Below are 18441 nucleotides of genomic sequence, written 5' to 3'. Positions count from 1 at the left end.
CCTACAGACTCTACACGATCGTTTACTTAGGTCAAGCAATTGTCTAGCAAAACTATGTGATCATTTAGTTAATACTATATGATCGTTTAGCTCGCCACTGCATGATCGTTTAGCTCGCCCCTGCATGATCGTTTAGCTCGCCCAACCGTCGTTTAGTAAATCCGTATTTACTTGATGACTCCGTGAGATTATTTTGCGCAGGTGATAAATCTCAAAACTTTTTATGAAAAACCTTCTGTAAATCTTCTTTTTAAAATATGAAAACCATATTCCTTTTAAACTCACGGTTACTATGAATTCAAACCACCCATTCACTTGGTTATTAAAGAAAAATAATTAATTATCCAATAATTAATATTATTATAAATATAAATAATAACCAACTTATCATACTATATTTATAACCTATAATTTTAATATTTCATCTCATGAAACATATAAACTATAATTCTTTTTCTATTCTATGGTACTTAATGTAAATCTCATTTACATCAATCCTCCACTAGATGCATCTCATACATCATACCGATTATATCATATGTAATCAAAATACCTCTTGTAATTTTGAACATTTCAAATCAACATCAAGAACTGATCCTCAACTGAATCCATCGAGCTACCAAGAGGACCTTATGGACCTGTAACTTGAAGCTCCAACGGTACGTGAATAATTGACTAAACTCTTTAGTCACGTATCCACCATCCGTTAACTGCCAGGCACTCCAGTAAATACCGACAGCTGAACTCTCCTTACTACAGATATATTATGTGTCCATCTTAACTAATGAGCAGTGCGACAACCCTTCACAGATCGCTCGTAAGTACAGTTGGGCAATAACCGTTATGCCCCTATAGTTACATCTGTCTCCTTAAGTACCACTGATCCCTCTAATGAACATAAGTCATAGTCCTACAATGACTGAGTCTTCTCTTCCAAAAAGAAGCTATGGCCACTATGTTTAAGCCTTGGAATCAGCCCTTAAGGGAGCAATCTTTCTACTTATCCCTGCTTCGGGAAAGGAGTGAATTCCATCTTATGGATTGAGTTCCCAGCTCCCAGATCAGACAAGTCCCCAAAAAGGTAGACATGTTGAGTTGGCAATCTGGCCACTCTCACCCATACTAATCAAAGGACCGCCCTCAAAGGCAGGGGTTTCTAAAACACTCAAGATTGAGGTTGTGTCACCTATGGTCGTTTAGGTGAGATGTAAATCTCTAGTATCAATGACGTTATATACAGAGTCTAGTCATCTCGTGGTCCATGTCTTATAAAAACTCTTTGTACAGGACACCTCCGCTCGCACGTCTCCACATGAATGGTCGGGATCTACTATCTGTAGTAGTTTACAATACTTGCAAACCTCTACAAAGCGGGTCGTATCCGTAGTGTCACCATGATCAGGTATCCCACCTTAATCCTGATACTACAGACCTATTTAGGTTATCATTTAAGGCATGATCCACCTGTATATTACATATATGTGCTTAAGTTCACATAAGATAACCAAGAAGTTTTGTTTATTGGATATGAGTAAATGTCAGAATTAAATAACACTTATTTTATTCATTGAACAATGTGTATCTTTACAAAACAACGAGACTCCAGGAGAATTAGGACACCAATCCCAACAGTTGCAAGTATATTCCCTGATGCATTTCATGCCCTGTGTATATACCATATTCGAAACAATTTGGTCGACAAATTCAAGAATAAGGACATAATCCCACACTTCTATCTAGCGGCGGAAGCTTATAGAATGTCTGACTTTCAGATATATTAAACTAAACTCCATCAATATCCTGGTGTGACGACCTATCTTGAGGAGGTTGGATTACAACGGAGGGCAAGGGTTTATCAAGTCCATTGTAGGTATGACAAGATGATGATAAATATAGTAGAATGCCTAAATGGAGTATTGAAAGATTCCCGAGAATTACCAGTCACGAAGTTATTAGAGCATATCCGCGAGTGGGTACAAAGTTGGTTCTATATTCGACGTACACATGCAATGACATGCACAAACATTGTAACTGATTACACATTGAGTATTCTTAAGGAATCAAAATTGATGTCTAGAACATATTGTGTTTCTCCGGTGGATATGCATATAATTAATGTGGATGATGGATATTTTGGGGGGGGGGGGGAGGGGGGTTGGTTGATTTTCGTTCACGGACATGTACATGTATGGAGTTTAATTGCCTCGAGATCCCATGCTCCTATGTAATATCTGCAGCGAACCTGAGAAACATTAATGTTAAAACATTATGTCAAAATGGTTTACAGTTGAATGTGTGCTTACTGCTTACGCTGAACCAATCTTTCCAGTCGGACATAATCAAGAATGGGTTTGAATACCATATGTTGGAGATGTTAGAGATTTTGAACCAATTCTACCACTACAAAAGGTAGCAAGTGTAGAATCGACGTCAAACCGTCTAGATACCTTCAATTGGAGAGGAGCCACGATAAATACACAGGTATACGATGTGGTCAGAGAGGACATAATAAGAAAACGTGCAGACAAACATCGATAACACCTGGCACTGGCCCATCTAGACTAAACAATATGTAATTTTCGCTTCGTTTTTTTCTGTACAATATGTAATTGTAGCACCAATTATACTGTACAATACATAATTGTAGCATAAATTTATCTAAACGATCGCTTTGTTGTTTATTTGCTTAGTTAAATGTACAACACTAATTGTATTCTACAAATTTAGCACAAATTTATTTAAACGATCGCATAACAAAAACTAAACGATTGCATAACAAAATCTAAACGGCCGCATAACAAAACCTAAACAATCATATAACAACTAAACAATCCCATAACAGATATCTAAATGACCGCATAACAAATATCTAAACAATCGTATAACAAAAACTAAACGATGGCATAAACATATATCTAAACGATCGTATAACAAAAACTAAACGATCGCGTAACAATTATCCAAACGATCGCATAATGGATATCTAAACGATTGCGTACCAGTTAGCTAAACGATCGCATAACATATGTCTAAACGATCGCTTAGTATTCTCTATACGATCGCTCAGTAATCTCTATCCGATCACTTAGTAATATCTAAATGCTCGCTTAATATTCTCTCAACGATTGAGAAATGAACGAAATGGAGGGAGACCCTACGGTTTGAAGACTTTTAAAGAACTGAGGGTATTTTTGGAACTTCGCATAGGGAAAGGGTCAGTAGTAAACAAATTTTTAGGAAGAGGTCATTGTAGAAAATTTTTTGATTTTGAGTCATTTTGTGAAAATTTTCCAAAATGTCAATGGTAGAAAAGTTTTTAGGAAAAAATCATTGGTAAAAAAGTTTTTGGATTTGAGGAGATTTTGTGAAAATTTTCGCCGCTGACCTTCTCTTCCATAGCAACGTTTGTTGAATCCTGATTGGTTGTTCAGTACACCTAACCATATACTCATCGGATAAGGTCGCCGGTACACCTACTCCCGTCCTCTCTCTCAATTCTTCCGCTGCTCGATTCAACTTCCACGGTGAGAGTTCTCCTCCTATTCTCTCTATTTTTTTTCTTCTTCAAATTCTTCTTAACTGCGATGGAAAAACAGGCTCCTATTACGGTTCAGATTCGTTTAAATTCGCCTGGATTGTGCTTACATTTCTTCTGCTTACCGGACATTGTTGATAACTTCTTTTCAGTTTTGGAACCTGAGATTTTTTCGTTTTTGTTGGTTTTCTTTTTGGATTCTATCTATCAGTCCGTTGTCGCGGTGATCTATCATATAATCAGGACTCTTATGCTGTTTTCTTCATCTCCTTTGATTATGTGCGCGATCTTATCATTCTGGATTACTGTGTTGTTTCTAATTATTCTGCTTGGATGTGCAGTTATTTTAGCTTCCTCGTACTTGGAATTAATTTATGGCTTCAACCGTTCTTAATGCGCCTAACAGCGTTCGAAGAATTAATGGTTTGGATTGCGGCTCCTATGTTGGGCTAAAACGTTCGCCCAATTCTAATTTCCTTTGCGTCAGGACCTCGGCCAATGTGCGTTCTCCGCGTCTTTTTGTTGTGAGAGCTACCGATGAGCGTGATGCACATATGAAGAAACTCGGACGGAGTGATGCAGAGTGCGAAGCTGCTGTTGTGGCTGGCAACGTTCCAGAAGCGCCTCCTGTGCCGCCAAAACCAGCATCGCCAGCTGGAACTCCTGTGGTTCCTTTGCTGGTTAGTTTGAGATATTACTGGATTTTCACATAAACTAAAATTACTAGCAGACGTTGAAATTAGTTTTAGAGATAACTACGATATAAATTCGGTTGATGAAATTTGCAAATCATAGTTGTTTTAGAAATGACATTCCAATCACGTTTTACCTTAACGGCATGTGTTTTAATTTCATCAAGAACTAATGGTCTTAGTTAAGTGATTTGTATATTTTGCAAACGATGGAAATGCTTAAAGAAAATTTTAAAAAGATAATTGAATGATTGGCAAAATACGCAAATGAAAGTTTTAAGAATTTTATTGTTGCCTCCAGTTTTTCTAGAATCGATAATAATTATGTTTGAAGTTTTGGAATTAGTTTTAGAATTTTGTGTTATCTTTGCTCCTAAGTATGCATTCAAAAGTCCTAAAGACAAATTATATTGAAAGAATTATCAAACATTTTTTTTTTCTGTACTTCTAGTTTTATATACACTTGGAAGTTGGAACTATATATTAAAGTTGAGTGCTGTCTACTTCTGATGAATTTTCCATCAGCCTCTAAGTCGTCGTCCACGTCGTAACCGGAGGTCTCCAGCAATGAGAGCATCATTTCAGGAGACTAACCTGTCACCTTCCAATTTTGTATATCCACTATTCATTCATGAAGGTATGCAGTCGCACTATGCAATCATAATACCTCATCAATTTCTTATTTTCATACTCTATTATGGTGTGGTGCTGTTTGCATGACCTTTTTTAGTTTGTAAGCAATGTAAGTCTAAAGATTAGGGGAAATTTGCAGGCGAGGAGGATACACCAATTGGAGCTATGCCTGGATGTTACAGACTTGGATGGAGACATGGACTTTTGGAAGAGGTAACTTAGTCATATGGACTCTACTTTCTTCTGATCATAAAGGACTAAGGATTTGCCTTGTTGAAAATTTCACTTTTGCACGTTTCTTAGTGGTCTGCTGTTATTTGGATAATTTGGATTTATCTTTCTTTTAGAAGTTTGTTAGGCAAAGTGAATTCCTTTCAATGATGAGAGGAGATAGTGCAACTTAGAGATGCCCAGGCATTACTACTAATTAATAAGATAATCTTGTTGGAGGCAGGTTTCAAAAGCTCGGGATGTTGGTGTCAATTCTATTGTGTTATTCCCTAAAGTTCCAGATGCATTGAAGGTTTTTACCCATTCTTATACCACTTGTGTTTTCTTTACTAGCATAAGATGATCAGTTTTTGCTTCAGACTCCAACAGGGGATGAAGCTTATAATGATAATGGTTTAGTGCCTCGAACAATTCGATTGCTCAAGGACAGATACCCTGATCTTGTAAGTTAACTACACTATGTATGGATTTTTATTTAAGTTGTGGAATTATCATGGTTTCATGTGTGGAAAGATCACAGTTGTATATTGCACCAATCTACTTTTTCAGGTTATTTACACTGATGTTGCTTTGGATCCGTACTCTTCTGATGGCCATGATGGTATAGTTAGAGAGGATGGTAAGAGTAGATACCTTTAGTTAAATGACATTACACTGTAGAAGCATTATATAAAATAATGTTTACATTAATGATTGAGATATCTTACGCAAGAGCGAAAGTTTCCCATCGCCTTTTCATTCACAAATTATGGAGTGTTTGAGATGCTGAGTTGTTTTTATACTCAATGAGTTATGATAGTTTGTGTTTAGGATGCAAACTATTTTGGTCCGTGTTTGGGGTGTAGACTATTTTAGTTTGGGTAGGAAATAGTAAACACCGTAGCGAAAAAGGGAAAGAGAGGATGAGTAGGAAATAGTAAACATTGTAAGAAAGAGGAATTTGAGATAGTAATATTGTAGTTAATTGTAGGTTATAATAGTTAGATTTCCAACTATTATAATTGAAGCACCAAACGTGGAGTGGCTATAATAGCCCACTCCACCTAGTTGAAGTTGGGGCCAAAACACCCCCTATGTATTTGTTCTGATGCATTTGTAACGGGATAAGTTTTGCTCCAAGTCTGATCTTGATACAGATGAAGCTTGGATGTGAAAATAGTCACTTGTGCAGAAAAATGTGCCCATGTGTATGAGAGAGAGTATTTTACGTCTGAATTGCTTTGTAATGATATCAGATACACAAGTGGATCTCAGCTGAACTTTCCTCCAAATAAGTTCCATTTTCTGATGTGTAAATTGTAATGACGACGGCTGTAATTTTTAATGGGAAAATATCTGCTTAGCAGTAGGCAGCAGAGGCTGTTATTGAGACTTCATTGAAATTCAATCTGTTAGAATTTCATAACCATCTCATAAAAGGGGAAAAAAAATCATAGCCATCGGCCTTTTATTCCAATTTTGAAAAATGATACCAATCATCATTCATCAGCGTTATTTCAGAATTAATCTTACAGTGTAGATAGTGTACATGGTCGTTTATTTATTTATTATATTTTTGCAGGAGTTATAATGAATGATGAGACCGTGCATCAATTATGCAAACAAGCTGTCTCCCAGGTAATTTTCTGAGATTGTTTTCTATGTAAATTCAACCCTTGAAGATTATAGGTTCATTTCCCATCTATGAATTAGTGTCCTGAAATTATGCAAATATGCACAACTATTTTTCAATATTTATTGTGATCTAACTGTCAGGAGTTCCAATATTACTACGTTGAATTGCTTATAAATTTTGTTATGGAGTTTAGTGGATTTTTCCTTTGTTGGATGGGATATTACATATGTATTCATCATTTACCTTACAAGCTTCTCCCTACCCAGACAGCATCTTTCCGTATGTCCTATTACCAGAAATTTACTGGTTTATTTTTGTGGCTTACTAGCTCACTTTGATCACTAGGCCCGTGCTGGAGCAGATGTCGTCAGTCCAAGTGACATGATGGATGGTAGGGTAGGAGCAATTAGAAGGGCTCTTGATGCCGAAGGATTTTATCATGTTTCCATCATGTCTTACACAGCGAAGTAATTTTTCATCATCTATTTCACATTTGTTCTACCTTTTTTATTTTATTTTCTTGACGCAAGTTTGTACATCTAGTTTTAGCTTTGTGGTACTTAATTTTATAGAATATATATGCTCGACCCACTGCCTGCTAAAATAAAATTGAAATGATATTTAATCTTAGATTCTTTAAAAAATTGACTTCCAATAGTTGCAATGTTATGAGTTTAGATCTTGTAGATAGGGTGGAAAAAAGAATTATTAGATGCTTCAGTCATCCTTCGCCTCTAATATATTAAAAAATTAGAAGTTTGTTGTAATGAGCTATATTTCAACGATGCAGGGAAGTTGGTGTTTAAATAGGATAACTGATGGTGTATTTCTTTCTATGTGAATCAAATTCTTATTGAGTATTGCTGAATTTACTTTCAGCCCTTATCACTTAGGGGGTGAATATTAAATAATATGCGGCATGTCTTTCAACCAGTGCAAACCAGTTTTTGTATGTGCAGCCAATCGACATGAATATGGCAATTCTGCTGCTGCTGCTCTCTCCCACTCTCTTCTTATTCTTCTTTTTTTTTCCCCAATTCATGAATGGTCCAATTGCTCTGTGTTGGATACCAGCAATGATTTTCTTGCTTCTTTTAAACAGGTATGCAAGCTCATTTTATGGTCCATTTCGTGAAGCACTAGATTCAAATCCTCGTTTTGGTGACAAAAAGACGTATGCAATTTGTTATATTATTATCACGAATTGAGATTTTACTTGCTTTAGTTTCCCAATTAGCAAACTAATCTTGCTTGCTTAACAAAAGTTACCAGATGAATCCAGCAAATTATAGAGAGGCTTTGATTGAAACCCGTGAAGATGAATCTGAAGGAGCCGATATTCTTCTGGTTAGTTGTCGTTTTTGGATATATTGTAAAAGAACTTACATGGTGATAGAGTCTATCTAGCTAAAGCTACTTCTCGATGTATAGGTGAAGCCTGGTCTACCCTACCTGGATATCATAAGACTTCTTAGGGATAATTCTCCTTTACCTATTGCAGCGTATCAGGTATTATTAACTAATCTACTATTTGTCAAATATTATTTTATGTTTGTTGAAATATGTTAAATTAGCCCTAAGGGCATTTTTGTCTTTTTACTATATTTGCTAAATTAGGGTTTCACATTATTCTATTTATATCTAGGGTTGGGTCTATTGTAAAGTGACATAAAATAATAAGTTCTTTTCTATCGTGGTTTTTCTTTCCTGAATTAGGGTTTTCCACGTAAATTCCTTATGTTGTCTTCTTTCCCTATTTCAATATGGTATCAGAGCAAGGTGATGAAACCCTAGCCCCGGTAGAAGAAACTCAGTCGTCAAACTTAGTAGGTGAAGGTACGCTGAATAATGAGGCTGTGATTCAAGCAGCGGTTGACCGATATCTCCGAACCATCATCCCAGGTGGTGGAATTGCTCCAGCTGGCAGCTGGCTCGCCGATTAGCTTCCAGTCTCAGCCGTTCCAGCTGAACACCATCGATCGGATTCTTCCAGCCGAACAGCAGGTGGTGGTGGAAGGTCACATCTTCCAGCCGACGCACGCAATCGGGTCACAACCAATCGGATCCTCAGCGTCGCTCACAACCGTCTCAGCCTCAAACGTTCTCCAGCCGGCGCACGCGATCGGTCTACAGTCGGTAGGTATCTCGGCGTCGCACAGAATCGTGTCTTCACCAGACGATCATGGGTGTGTTCCAGCTGCCGGGTCGAGTCAGATCGGCACGATTTCTTCCCATGGGCGTGTTCCAGCTGTCGGGTCGGGTCAGATCGGCGCGATTTCTTCCGCTGCACAGCAGATCATCGAGCCGTTCATCCGTTACCCACCATCACAGCAGTCTGGGAGCAGCGCCGGTCACGGGTTGCCGAACTTTGCCGCTGGTGGACTTCCGTCAGTAGCTTCTTCACAGCATCATGGTGGACAACCTCTTCCTCAAGTATATCCGGTTCAGCCCCACTTTCGAATGGGTGAATCCATTGAAGAAAATCCCATGGTATTTAGACAGAAAAATTCCAGATCTGAATCTCATAGGGAACTCCAACAACAATTAGCTAGTCTTTAGCAATAGATGGTCGCCCTGGGAGCCCGATTGAATGGCCATGATTCTTACCCGATGTATTCAGAAAATCCGGTATCAATGTTTCCTACTCCAACTTCTAATCTTTTATCTGGAACAATTGGAAATTTTGCAGGAATGATCACGGGAGAGAAGTTGAATGGGCAAAATTACTTCTCTTGGTCCCAAACCATTAAAATGGTTCTTGAGGGACGCCATAAGTTTGGATATTTAACTGGAGAGATACCACGACCGAATCCTGGGGATCCCCAAGAGCGTGTCTGGAAGACAGAGGATTCTTTGCTCCGCTCAATGTTAATTAGTAGTATGGAACCACAAATCGGGAAACCCTTACTCTATTCAGCCACTGCCCGGGATATTTGGGATGCAGTCCGAAGGTTATATTCGAGGCGTCAGAACGCATCCTGCCTGTATACTCTACGTAAACAAGTTCACGAATGCAAACAGGGGAGCATGGATGTAACATCATACTTCAGCAAGATGTCGTTGTTATGGCAAGAAATGGATCTATGTCGGGAGATCATCTGGACCTGCCCACAAGATGGAATTCAATACTCCAAGATAGAAGAGGTTGAGCGTGTGTATGATTTTCTTGCCGGGCTACACCCCAAATTTGATACAGTTCGCAGTAGAATACTAGGGCAGAAACCAATTCCGTCTCTCATGGAGGTATGTTCAGAAGTTAGATTGGAAGAAGATAGATCAAGTGCAATGAATGGGCCAAGTGTTATCACTATAGAGTCAGCTGCCTTCAGGGTGAAGTCCACTGGAGCTGATGGTGACAAGCAGAATAGTAAAACACCCCCAGTTTGTGAGCATTGTAAAAAACAGTGGCATACGAAGGATCAGTGCTGGAAATTGCATGGTCGCCCTCCAAATGGTAAACGTCGCCCTCCGAATGACAAGTCGAAATCCGGGCGTGCTCTAGTAGGTGAATCAGTTGAGGGGACTGCATAACCTCAAACACAGCTTCCAGTGACTAATCCTGGGGATTCAGGTACCGTAGGAATCGGAACAGTTGCTCAATCAGGTAATCCTCAATCCTTGAGTTTCCTTGCTGAGGGGAATGAGTTATGGATTCTAGATTCAGGAGCAACCGATCACTTGACTGGCTCATCCGACCGATTTCTCTCATACTATCCAAGTGTTGTAAATGAGAGGATTCGAATTGCGGATGGGTCCTTCGCTCCTGTTGCTGGAAAAGGCAGACTGTCACCATTTCATGGATTAACTCTGCAAAATGTCTTACATGTGCCCAAAATTTCTTACAATTTATTATCAATAAGCAAAATAACAAAAGATTTGAACTGTAGAGTTGTCTTCTCACCAGATATTACTTTGTTTCAGGACTTGAGCTCGGGGAGGACGATTGGCACTGCCCGATATGACAGAGGCCTATATTTCCTTTCTACAGATGCTTCCTCCAGAAGCTTGTTTAGGACTAGCCTTTTATCTTCGTTTGCTATATCTGAAACAGATTATTTATTGTGGCATTTTCGTCTTGGACATCCTAGTTTTCAATATATGCGGTATTTGTTTCCTCATTTATTCCATAATGTGAATGTTTCTTCATTATCTTGTGATGTCTGTATACATGCTAAACAACATCGCGTGTCATTTGTTTCTCAGCCCTATAAGCCTACCCAGCCTTTCCACCTGGTTCACAGTGATATTTGGGGTCCCTCGAACATCAATACCCTGTCTGGTAAACGGTGGTTTGTAACTTTCATTGATGATCATACCCGACTTACATGGGTATATCTCCTTGCTGATAAGTCCGAGGTTTTATCTACCTTCAAACAGTTCTATACCACTGTATTAACACAGTTTAACACAAAGATTGCCATTCTCCGAAGTGACAATGGTCGTGAGTTTGTCAACCACACCTTCCAGGAATTCCTAGTGTCAAAAGGGATCATCCATTAAAACTCGTGTGCATATACTCCACAACAAAATGGGGTAGCTGAACGAAAAAATCGCCATCTCATTGAAGTGGCTCGTTCCTTGATAATTCCAGCAACTCTTCCTTCGTACCTGTGGGGAGATGCGATTCTTACCGCAGCTCATCTAATTAATAGAATGCCTTCCCGAGTCCTAAAGTTTCAAACCCCTCTTGAGTGCTTCAAAGAGTCCTATCAGTCTACCCGTCTTATTCCTGAGGTTCCTCTTCGTGTGATTGGGTGTACAGCCTTTGTTCATACTCATGGTCCACATCAGACTAAGTTTGCTCCACGAGCTAAAACATGTGTGTTTGTCGGGTATCCTCTTCATCAGCGAGGCTATAAATGCTTCCATCCATCTTCCAGAAAATATTTTGTTACTATGGATGTCACGTTCCTTGAAGACAAACCGTTCTTTCCCGTTAGTCATCTTTAGGGGGAGACCACGAATGAAGAGACTAACAATTCCACGTATTCCATACCCATTAGCCTCAACCTTGAGCCTAGTCCGGATATTCCTGAACCTGAACTTCGTCCCAATATTCAGCTTAGTCCCAATATTCCTGGATCTAGTCTACCTAGTCTTGAACCTAATTCGGCTCCTGTTGTTCCCGTGTCGGTTCTTCCTACTAAACAAGTGCCCTGGATAACGTATTATAGGAGGAATCTCAGAAAGGAAATTCAGGAAACCTCTGGTGTTCCATCTAAAAGTATCCAAGCGTCAGAACCAGCACAAGTTCAAGATCCCGTTGTCTCAAAGGAGAGTCTTGAAGAAAAGTCTGGGAACATAGAAAGTGACGAAATGAGCTCAGAGAAGGTTGAAATGTCAGGAAGGGATGAGATGCTTAAAAATCCTCAAGAGGATGCAGAATTGTCTCAAAAGTCCGATACTGAAGAGAGACAGACGAAAACTGACAACTATGATAACACCCTGGATATGCCAATTGCTCTGAGAAAGGGAACCAGGTCATGTACAAAATACCCTTTGCATAGCTTTCTGACCTATAGTAACTTATCTCTTGTTTTTAAGGCTTTTACTACTCAGCTAGATGCTCTAACAATACCTACTAGTGTACATGCGGCCATGGAAGTTCCCGAATGGAAAGCTCCAGTAATGGAGGAAATGAGAGCTCTTGAGGCAAATAAGACTTGGGAGTTAGTAGCTCTCCCTAGAGGTCACAAAACAGTTGGTTGCAAATGGGTGTTCACAGTGAAGTATAAGTCTGACGGAACACTTGAGAGATATAAAGCCAGGTTAGTTGCTAAAGGATTCACTCAGACATATGGAATTGATTATTCAGAAACTTTTTCCCCGGTGGCTAAGTTAAACACGATTCGTGTTCTTCTGTCTGTCGCCGTGAATAAAGATTGGCCCCTACATCAACTAGATGTAAAGAACGCATTCCTAAATGGTGAGTTGGAAGAGGAAGTTTATATGAGTCCACCTCCAGGTTTTGAAGCTAAGTTTGGGAATCATGTTTGCAAACTCAGGAAGTCTTTATATGGGTTGAAGCAGTCTCCTAGGGCGTGGTTTGACAGATTCACTGTGTTTGTTAAGTCCCAAGGGTTTGTTCAGGGACATTCTGATCATATCTTGTTTACCAAAAAATCACCCTTAGGAAAGATTGTTGTGTTGGTAGTGTATGTTGATGACATCATCCTATCAGGGGATGATACGACAGAAATTGCTAAGCTAAAACAAAGGATGGCGAGTGAATTTGAAATTAAGGATCTTGGTAGTTTAAGGTATTTTCTAGGGATGGAAGTGGCAAGATCGAAAGCAGGAATATCTGTTTCTCAGCGGAAGTACACGATGGACTTGTTAAAAGAAACAGGAATGACCGGATGCAAACCTATTGACACCCCTATTGAGGTCAATAGCAAACTGAAAAATGTTTTGGAAGGAGTTCCTGTGAATAAGGAGAGGTATCAACGCCTAGTAGGAAAACTGATTTACTTGTCTCATACTAGACCCGACATCTCCTATGCTGTGAGTGTAGTAAGTCAGTTCATGCAGAGTTCATATGAGGAGCACATGGAAGCTGTGACTCGAATTTTGAGATATTTAAAGTCCACCCCTGGGAAGGGCTTGGTATTCAGGAAACATGACACACGAAACATCGAGGCATATACTGACTCAGATTGGGCCGGATCTGTGACTGATAGAAGGTCAACCTCAGGGTACTGTACCTTTGTATGGGGAAACTTGGTAACTTGGCGGAGTAAAAAACAGGGTGTAGTGGCCAGAAGTAGTGTTGAGGCAGAGTATAGAGCTATGAATCTGGGAGTGTGTGAAGAAATCTGGTTGCAGAAAGTTTTATCTGATCTTCACGAGAGTAGTCCTGGGCCTATGAAGCCTTATTGTGATAATAAGGCTGCCATCAGTATTGCAAACAATCCCGTACAACATGATAGAACCAAACACGTTGAAATTGATAGGCACTTTATTAAAGAAAAGTTAGACCGCGGTTCTATTTGTATTCCCTATGTACCTTCAGTCCAACAGATCGCCGATGTCTTTACGAAAGGGTTATCAAGACAGACGTTTGAAGCTAGTATTAGCAAGTTGGGTCTTGCTGATATCTATGCCCCAACTTGAGGGGGAGTGTTGAAATATGTTAAATTAGCCCTAAGGGCATTTTTGTCTTTTTACTATATTTGCTAAATTAGGGTTTCACATTATTCTATTTATATCTAGGGTTGGTTCTATTGTAAAGTGACATAAAATAATAAGTTCTTTTCTATCGTGGTTTTTCTTCCCTGAATTAGGGTTTTCCACGTAAACTCCTTGTGTTGTCTTCTTTCCCTATTTCAATAATGTTTCACCCATTTTCTTATACATCCTCACGTTTTACAATATGACCATTAAATATTAAATTCTTGCATGACCCAGTCCGTCTTTGGAGAGTGGGAATGTCGATCTTGTTTAAATATTGTTTGGTCTATTTAACTAATAATAAGCTTAGTCCTTCATATATGGTAACTGGTTTAGAATGTTTGCTAGGAAGAATAAAATGATGTCTTTACGCTGCGTCAATAAGCGTCTTGTGCCTGATGTTGGTGACTAAATGCCGTCATGATTCAATAGAAATAGTAGTGCAAAATCTTTGACTTGTCCAAAGACACATTGATCATGTAACTGATGACTTCTCCGTCTTATTTGTCAAGATTGTTTGGTTTGATCCCACTTGTAGGATTGCTAGATTCTTGTATTGCATCATTTTGCATGCTTGATATCTGATGATTAATACCGAATGGTTTCATAGCGTCATGATATCTGATAATTAACATGGGTGGTGCTTAGAGAAACTGGAAGCTAATAAAACTTCAGTGAATGCAAATTGCAGAAGATGCTGATATATGTACTAATAGATATTGGGGGTTGCTTGAGAATGAGGTTTAAAAAGTAGTTTTTGACTTTAAAAAAAAAAAAAAAACTTTTGTCAGTGTTTACGAGAATCAAGTAATTAGAAATTCATGTAATTTATTTATTTATTATTATTCTTTTGTAAGAATGATTTCAAGTAATTAGAAATTCACGTTCAATTGCACTATTTCTTAAGCTTACCATGATTTGTTCTGCCGGTAATATTTCTATAGGATTATTATGTGTATATGAAGTTTAAATTTACAACTCATTTGAATTGCTATAAAAATGATAACAAGTGATTGGAATACATATGATCCATGCAGATTTGTAATCTTTTCAAATAATTTGACATTTTTGGTTAGGTTTCGGGTGAATATTCGATGATCAAGGCCGGTGGGGTTCTCAAAATGATTGATGAAGAAAAGGTGATGATGGAGTCCCTCATGTGTCTCAGACGGGCAGGAGCAGATGTAATCCTCACATATTTTGCTCTTCAGGCAGCTAGATGTTTGTGTGGTGAGAGGAGGTGAGAGTTATGTTAATGTGTGCAGTTGTAGAGAATTTTCGATCACCAAAACTTCAAATGAGAGGCTCTTTCGCAGTAAATTCTGTAGTATTATTTGAATCAGTTTCGTAATTTAATTTTTTTTCAATGGAAACGAGCCTCAAATGAAATAAGACTAATGTTCAAAATACATGAGAATTATACAAAGAGCAAAAAATCCAAAAGATCAAAACCAAGGTTAAAACTCAGCCCATAAATCAAGAGTAGACAAAACAAAATGAACAATTACCAAAAATACTCCAAGCTAAATTTAGAGAGTCAGTTTGAGAAGCATGCCGTAAGCAATCTTGGAAAGTTAAAAGCTCGTTAGTTTAAGCATAGGTCCTAAAAAGAGTAGTATTCGAAATCCTTAATGTGTACCAAAAGAAAGCATTTCGACAAGCAGTTTCATGGCGAACCAACTCAATATAGGAATGAAGGTAACAAAGCTCTCAAAATAGAAAACTTAGCAATGCTCCAACTATTTAGCAACCCCAAAGTAGCAACTTCCATTGCGGCTTCTTGTTTTTTTTTTTTTCCTTATAAGAATCAATTATCAATTCTAAATTTTGGGCGAATAAGTTCAAACAAATTCTAACAAGGAGGAGAGGATCAACCCAAGATTAAACCACAATCTTCAACAATAGACTTCAAATGTGTTGGGATTTCTGAAGGATGGAGTGGAGAGAAACAAGGAGCACCCATCATACTATCTTTCAAATCAACTTCATTCTGAAACAAGGCATTGAGATCTACCTCAAGATTATCCTCTTGCACTGGTTCATCATGATCAACTCCATTCTCAGAGCCATCTGAATCCTCACTGCTAACACTATAGGAGAATTGTTATTTTAGTTTAATGCTCACTTCTAACACTGATAGGGGAAACATTGTTTCATAATTTAATTTAATGCTCAATTTACCAATATTTTAGTTTCATAGGCCACAATCCATTTGGTGATATGGAACCTGATTAAACCAAGCGGGTGTGTTAGATGACATATAATTAAATTTGTCTGCATCTACAAGCTTAAACTTTTTGGTCAATCGATGGTTTAAGATGGTATCAGAGCAGTTTGGTTTAGGATGTATTGTGTTCAAGCTTCTTGTAATGTTATTTCCTCCCCAATTAATATTCATTTCCATTTGTTGGGTCTTATTCATATTTCAAGCCCACAAGTGAGGGGGAGGGATGAAGGAAATCAAACACGAGGATTTCCATGAGCAGCGGAAGGAATCATTCCAAATTCCATTCGAATTGAATACAAACAATTACAGTTTAAAAACGAAAACTAACAGGTCATGCATACATGCATGCTACAATAGAATCAAGGGATAGAGTATGTGTACCTTTGAAGAACCATTATTCAAAAATTCATCAAACGAATTCCAATGTGTCCAAAAACAGCAACACTCGAACGCAACGACTGGAACAACACGACCACGAACACAACGACCGTATGATGCTCCTCGAACCCAATCGAGCCCCACTCGATTCACGAACAGAGTAAAGACACTACCACAAGTGTTACCTTGGTATTCTCTGCGTGAGAATCAAGGAGTTGTGGGTTATATATGATCTTGGCTTGAGGAAGAGACTGGAGGTTTACGATCGAGCAAGTGGGAGATAAGAAGCTGGTTTATCGTATGGACGACGTGCTCGATTTTTTAGTAAATGGCAGCCTATTGCATAGACTATGTGAAGAAAATCTAACGCGAGGATTTCCATGAGCAGTGGAAGGGATCGTTCCAAATTCCATTTGAATTAAAATAAACAATTACAGTATGAAAGCGGAAACTAACAGGTTATGCACAACTAGAAATTATAGTATGCTATTCAATGATATAAGGGATAGAGGATGCATACCTTTGAAGAACCATTCTTCAAGAATCCCTCGATCAGTCTCTAATGTGTCCAATAATAGCAATGCTCGAACGCAACGATTGAAACAACACAACCACAACGAACGACCAACAACTCCTCAAACCCAATCAAGTCTAACTCGATCCACGAACTGAGTGAGGACACCACCACAATGGTTACTTTGGTATTCTCGGTGTGAAAATCTAGGAGTTGTGGGCTCTGTATGATTCTGGCTTGAGGAAGAGACTGGAGGACTACGATTGAACAAGTGGAAGATAAGAACACAGTCAATCGCATAAACGATGTGCTCGATCGTTTAGTAAATGACAGCCTATCGTATAGACTTAGCCACTTGATTGTGTAGCAACGATCAGCTGATTAACTATCATATAGTCAAAGTTGCTTAGCTGATCGTGTAGTCTCTCAACACTATCGCTTAGTGAAACTCTTTCACTTGATAGCTTGTCTCCACGAGTTCTTTTCGAATGAGGCAACTACTAAATTTTGGAAAGCAATTTTTCTTTTATCTCACGGTTACCATAAAACTACCAATAACCTATCACTCAATCGGTTATTAGAGAAAAAGAAATTAATTATCATATAATTAATATATTATAAATAAATATGATAACCAACTTATAATATTATATTTATAACCTATAGTTTTAATATTTCATCTCATGAAACATACAAACTATAGTTCTTTTTCTATTTTATGGTACTTAATATAAATCATATTTACATTAATTACTCCACTTCATGTATCTCATACATCACACCCATTATATCATATATAATTGAATTTCCTCTTGTTAATTTGAACACTTCAAATCAACCCTAAAATCTGATTCTCAACTTGAATCCATTGAGCTACGAAGAGGACCTTATGGATCTGTAGCTTGAAGCTCCAACGGTACGTGAATAACTAACTAAACTCTTTAGTCATGGGATCCACCATCTGTTAACTGTCGGACATTACACTAAAGACCGACAGCTACACTCTTCTCACTACAGATATATTTTTGTGTCCATATCAACCAATCAACGGCGCGATAACCCTTCACAGATCGCACGTAAGTACAGCTGGGCCAATTTACTGTTTTTCCCCCGTAGTTACATCTAACTTCTTAAGTATCACTGAATCCTCTAATGAACAATAAGTCATAGTCCTACTATGATTGGGTCCTCTCTCCCAAAGAGAGAATGTGGCCACTATGTTCAAGACCCAGAATCAGCCTTTAAGAGAGCAATCTATCTACTTACCCCTACTTTAGGGAAGGAGTGAATTCCATCTTGTGTAACTGAGTTTCCAGCTCCCCAATTAGACAAATATCCAAAAAGGTAGGCTTGTTGAGTTGGCAATCTGACCACTCTCACCCATACTAATCAAATGACCGCCCTCATAGGTAGGAGTTCCCAAAACACTCAGGATTAAGGTCATGT

At 38.4% G+C, this 18441-nt stretch overlaps 1 protein-coding gene across 3 annotated transcripts; it reads left to right on the top strand.

The window, feature by feature from the left end:
• Positions 1-3263: 3263 nt before the first annotated feature.
• HEMB1 (Aldolase superfamily protein) lies at positions 3264-15249 on the top strand. 3 transcript variants are annotated; one of them, XR_016529354.1, is made up of 14 exons: positions 3377-3524; positions 3877-4215; positions 4753-4864; positions 5000-5073; positions 5315-5383; positions 5451-5534; positions 5641-5710; positions 6653-6708; positions 7052-7173; positions 7809-7880; positions 7972-8053; positions 8138-8215; positions 8480-10310; positions 10628-10828. XR_016529354.1 is itself a non-coding variant. In XM_039030183.2 (13 exons), exons 2-13 carry the CDS (start codon positions 3910-3912, stop codon positions 15118-15120), a joined length of 1293 nt encoding a protein of 430 aa, XP_038886111.1. In that variant the 5' UTR covers positions 3264-3524; positions 3877-3909; the 3' UTR covers positions 15121-15249. The 3 variants fall into 3 exon arrangements, 2 of the variants coding, with proteins under 2 accessions (XP_038886111.1, XP_090169423.1); XM_039030183.2 differs by lacking the exons at positions 8480-10310; positions 10628-10828 and adding an exon at positions 14953-15249 and having other exon boundaries at positions 3264-3524; XM_090313297.1 differs by having other exon boundaries at positions 3321-3524; positions 8480-14004.
• Positions 15250-18441: the final 3192 nt, after the last annotated feature.

The sequence above is a fragment of the Benincasa hispida genome, chromosome 4 (genome assembly GCF_027475165.1).
Source record: "Benincasa hispida cultivar pf3 chromosome 4, pf3_genome.v1.1, whole genome shotgun sequence".
Taxonomy (NCBI): domain Eukaryota; kingdom Viridiplantae; phylum Streptophyta; class Magnoliopsida; order Cucurbitales; family Cucurbitaceae; genus Benincasa; species Benincasa hispida.
The sequence above is the reverse complement of the archived record's forward strand: the minus strand, read 5'-3'. Positions and strand labels throughout refer to the sequence as shown.

Bases quoted from the DNA above. Each gene is read 5' to 3' on its own strand.
- HEMB1 (XM_039030183.2), top strand. From the start codon at position 3,910: ATGGCTTCAACCGTTCTTAATGCGCCTAACAGCGTTCGAAGAATTAAT. The intron at 7,881-7,971 runs GTATGCAATTTG...GCTTAACAAAAG, and splicing joins CGTTTTGGTGACAAAAAGAC to TTACCAGATGAATCCAGCAA. The intron at 8,054-8,137 runs GTTAGTTGTCGT...CTCGATGTATAG, and splicing joins AAGGAGCCGATATTCTTCTG to GTGAAGCCTGGTCTACCCTA.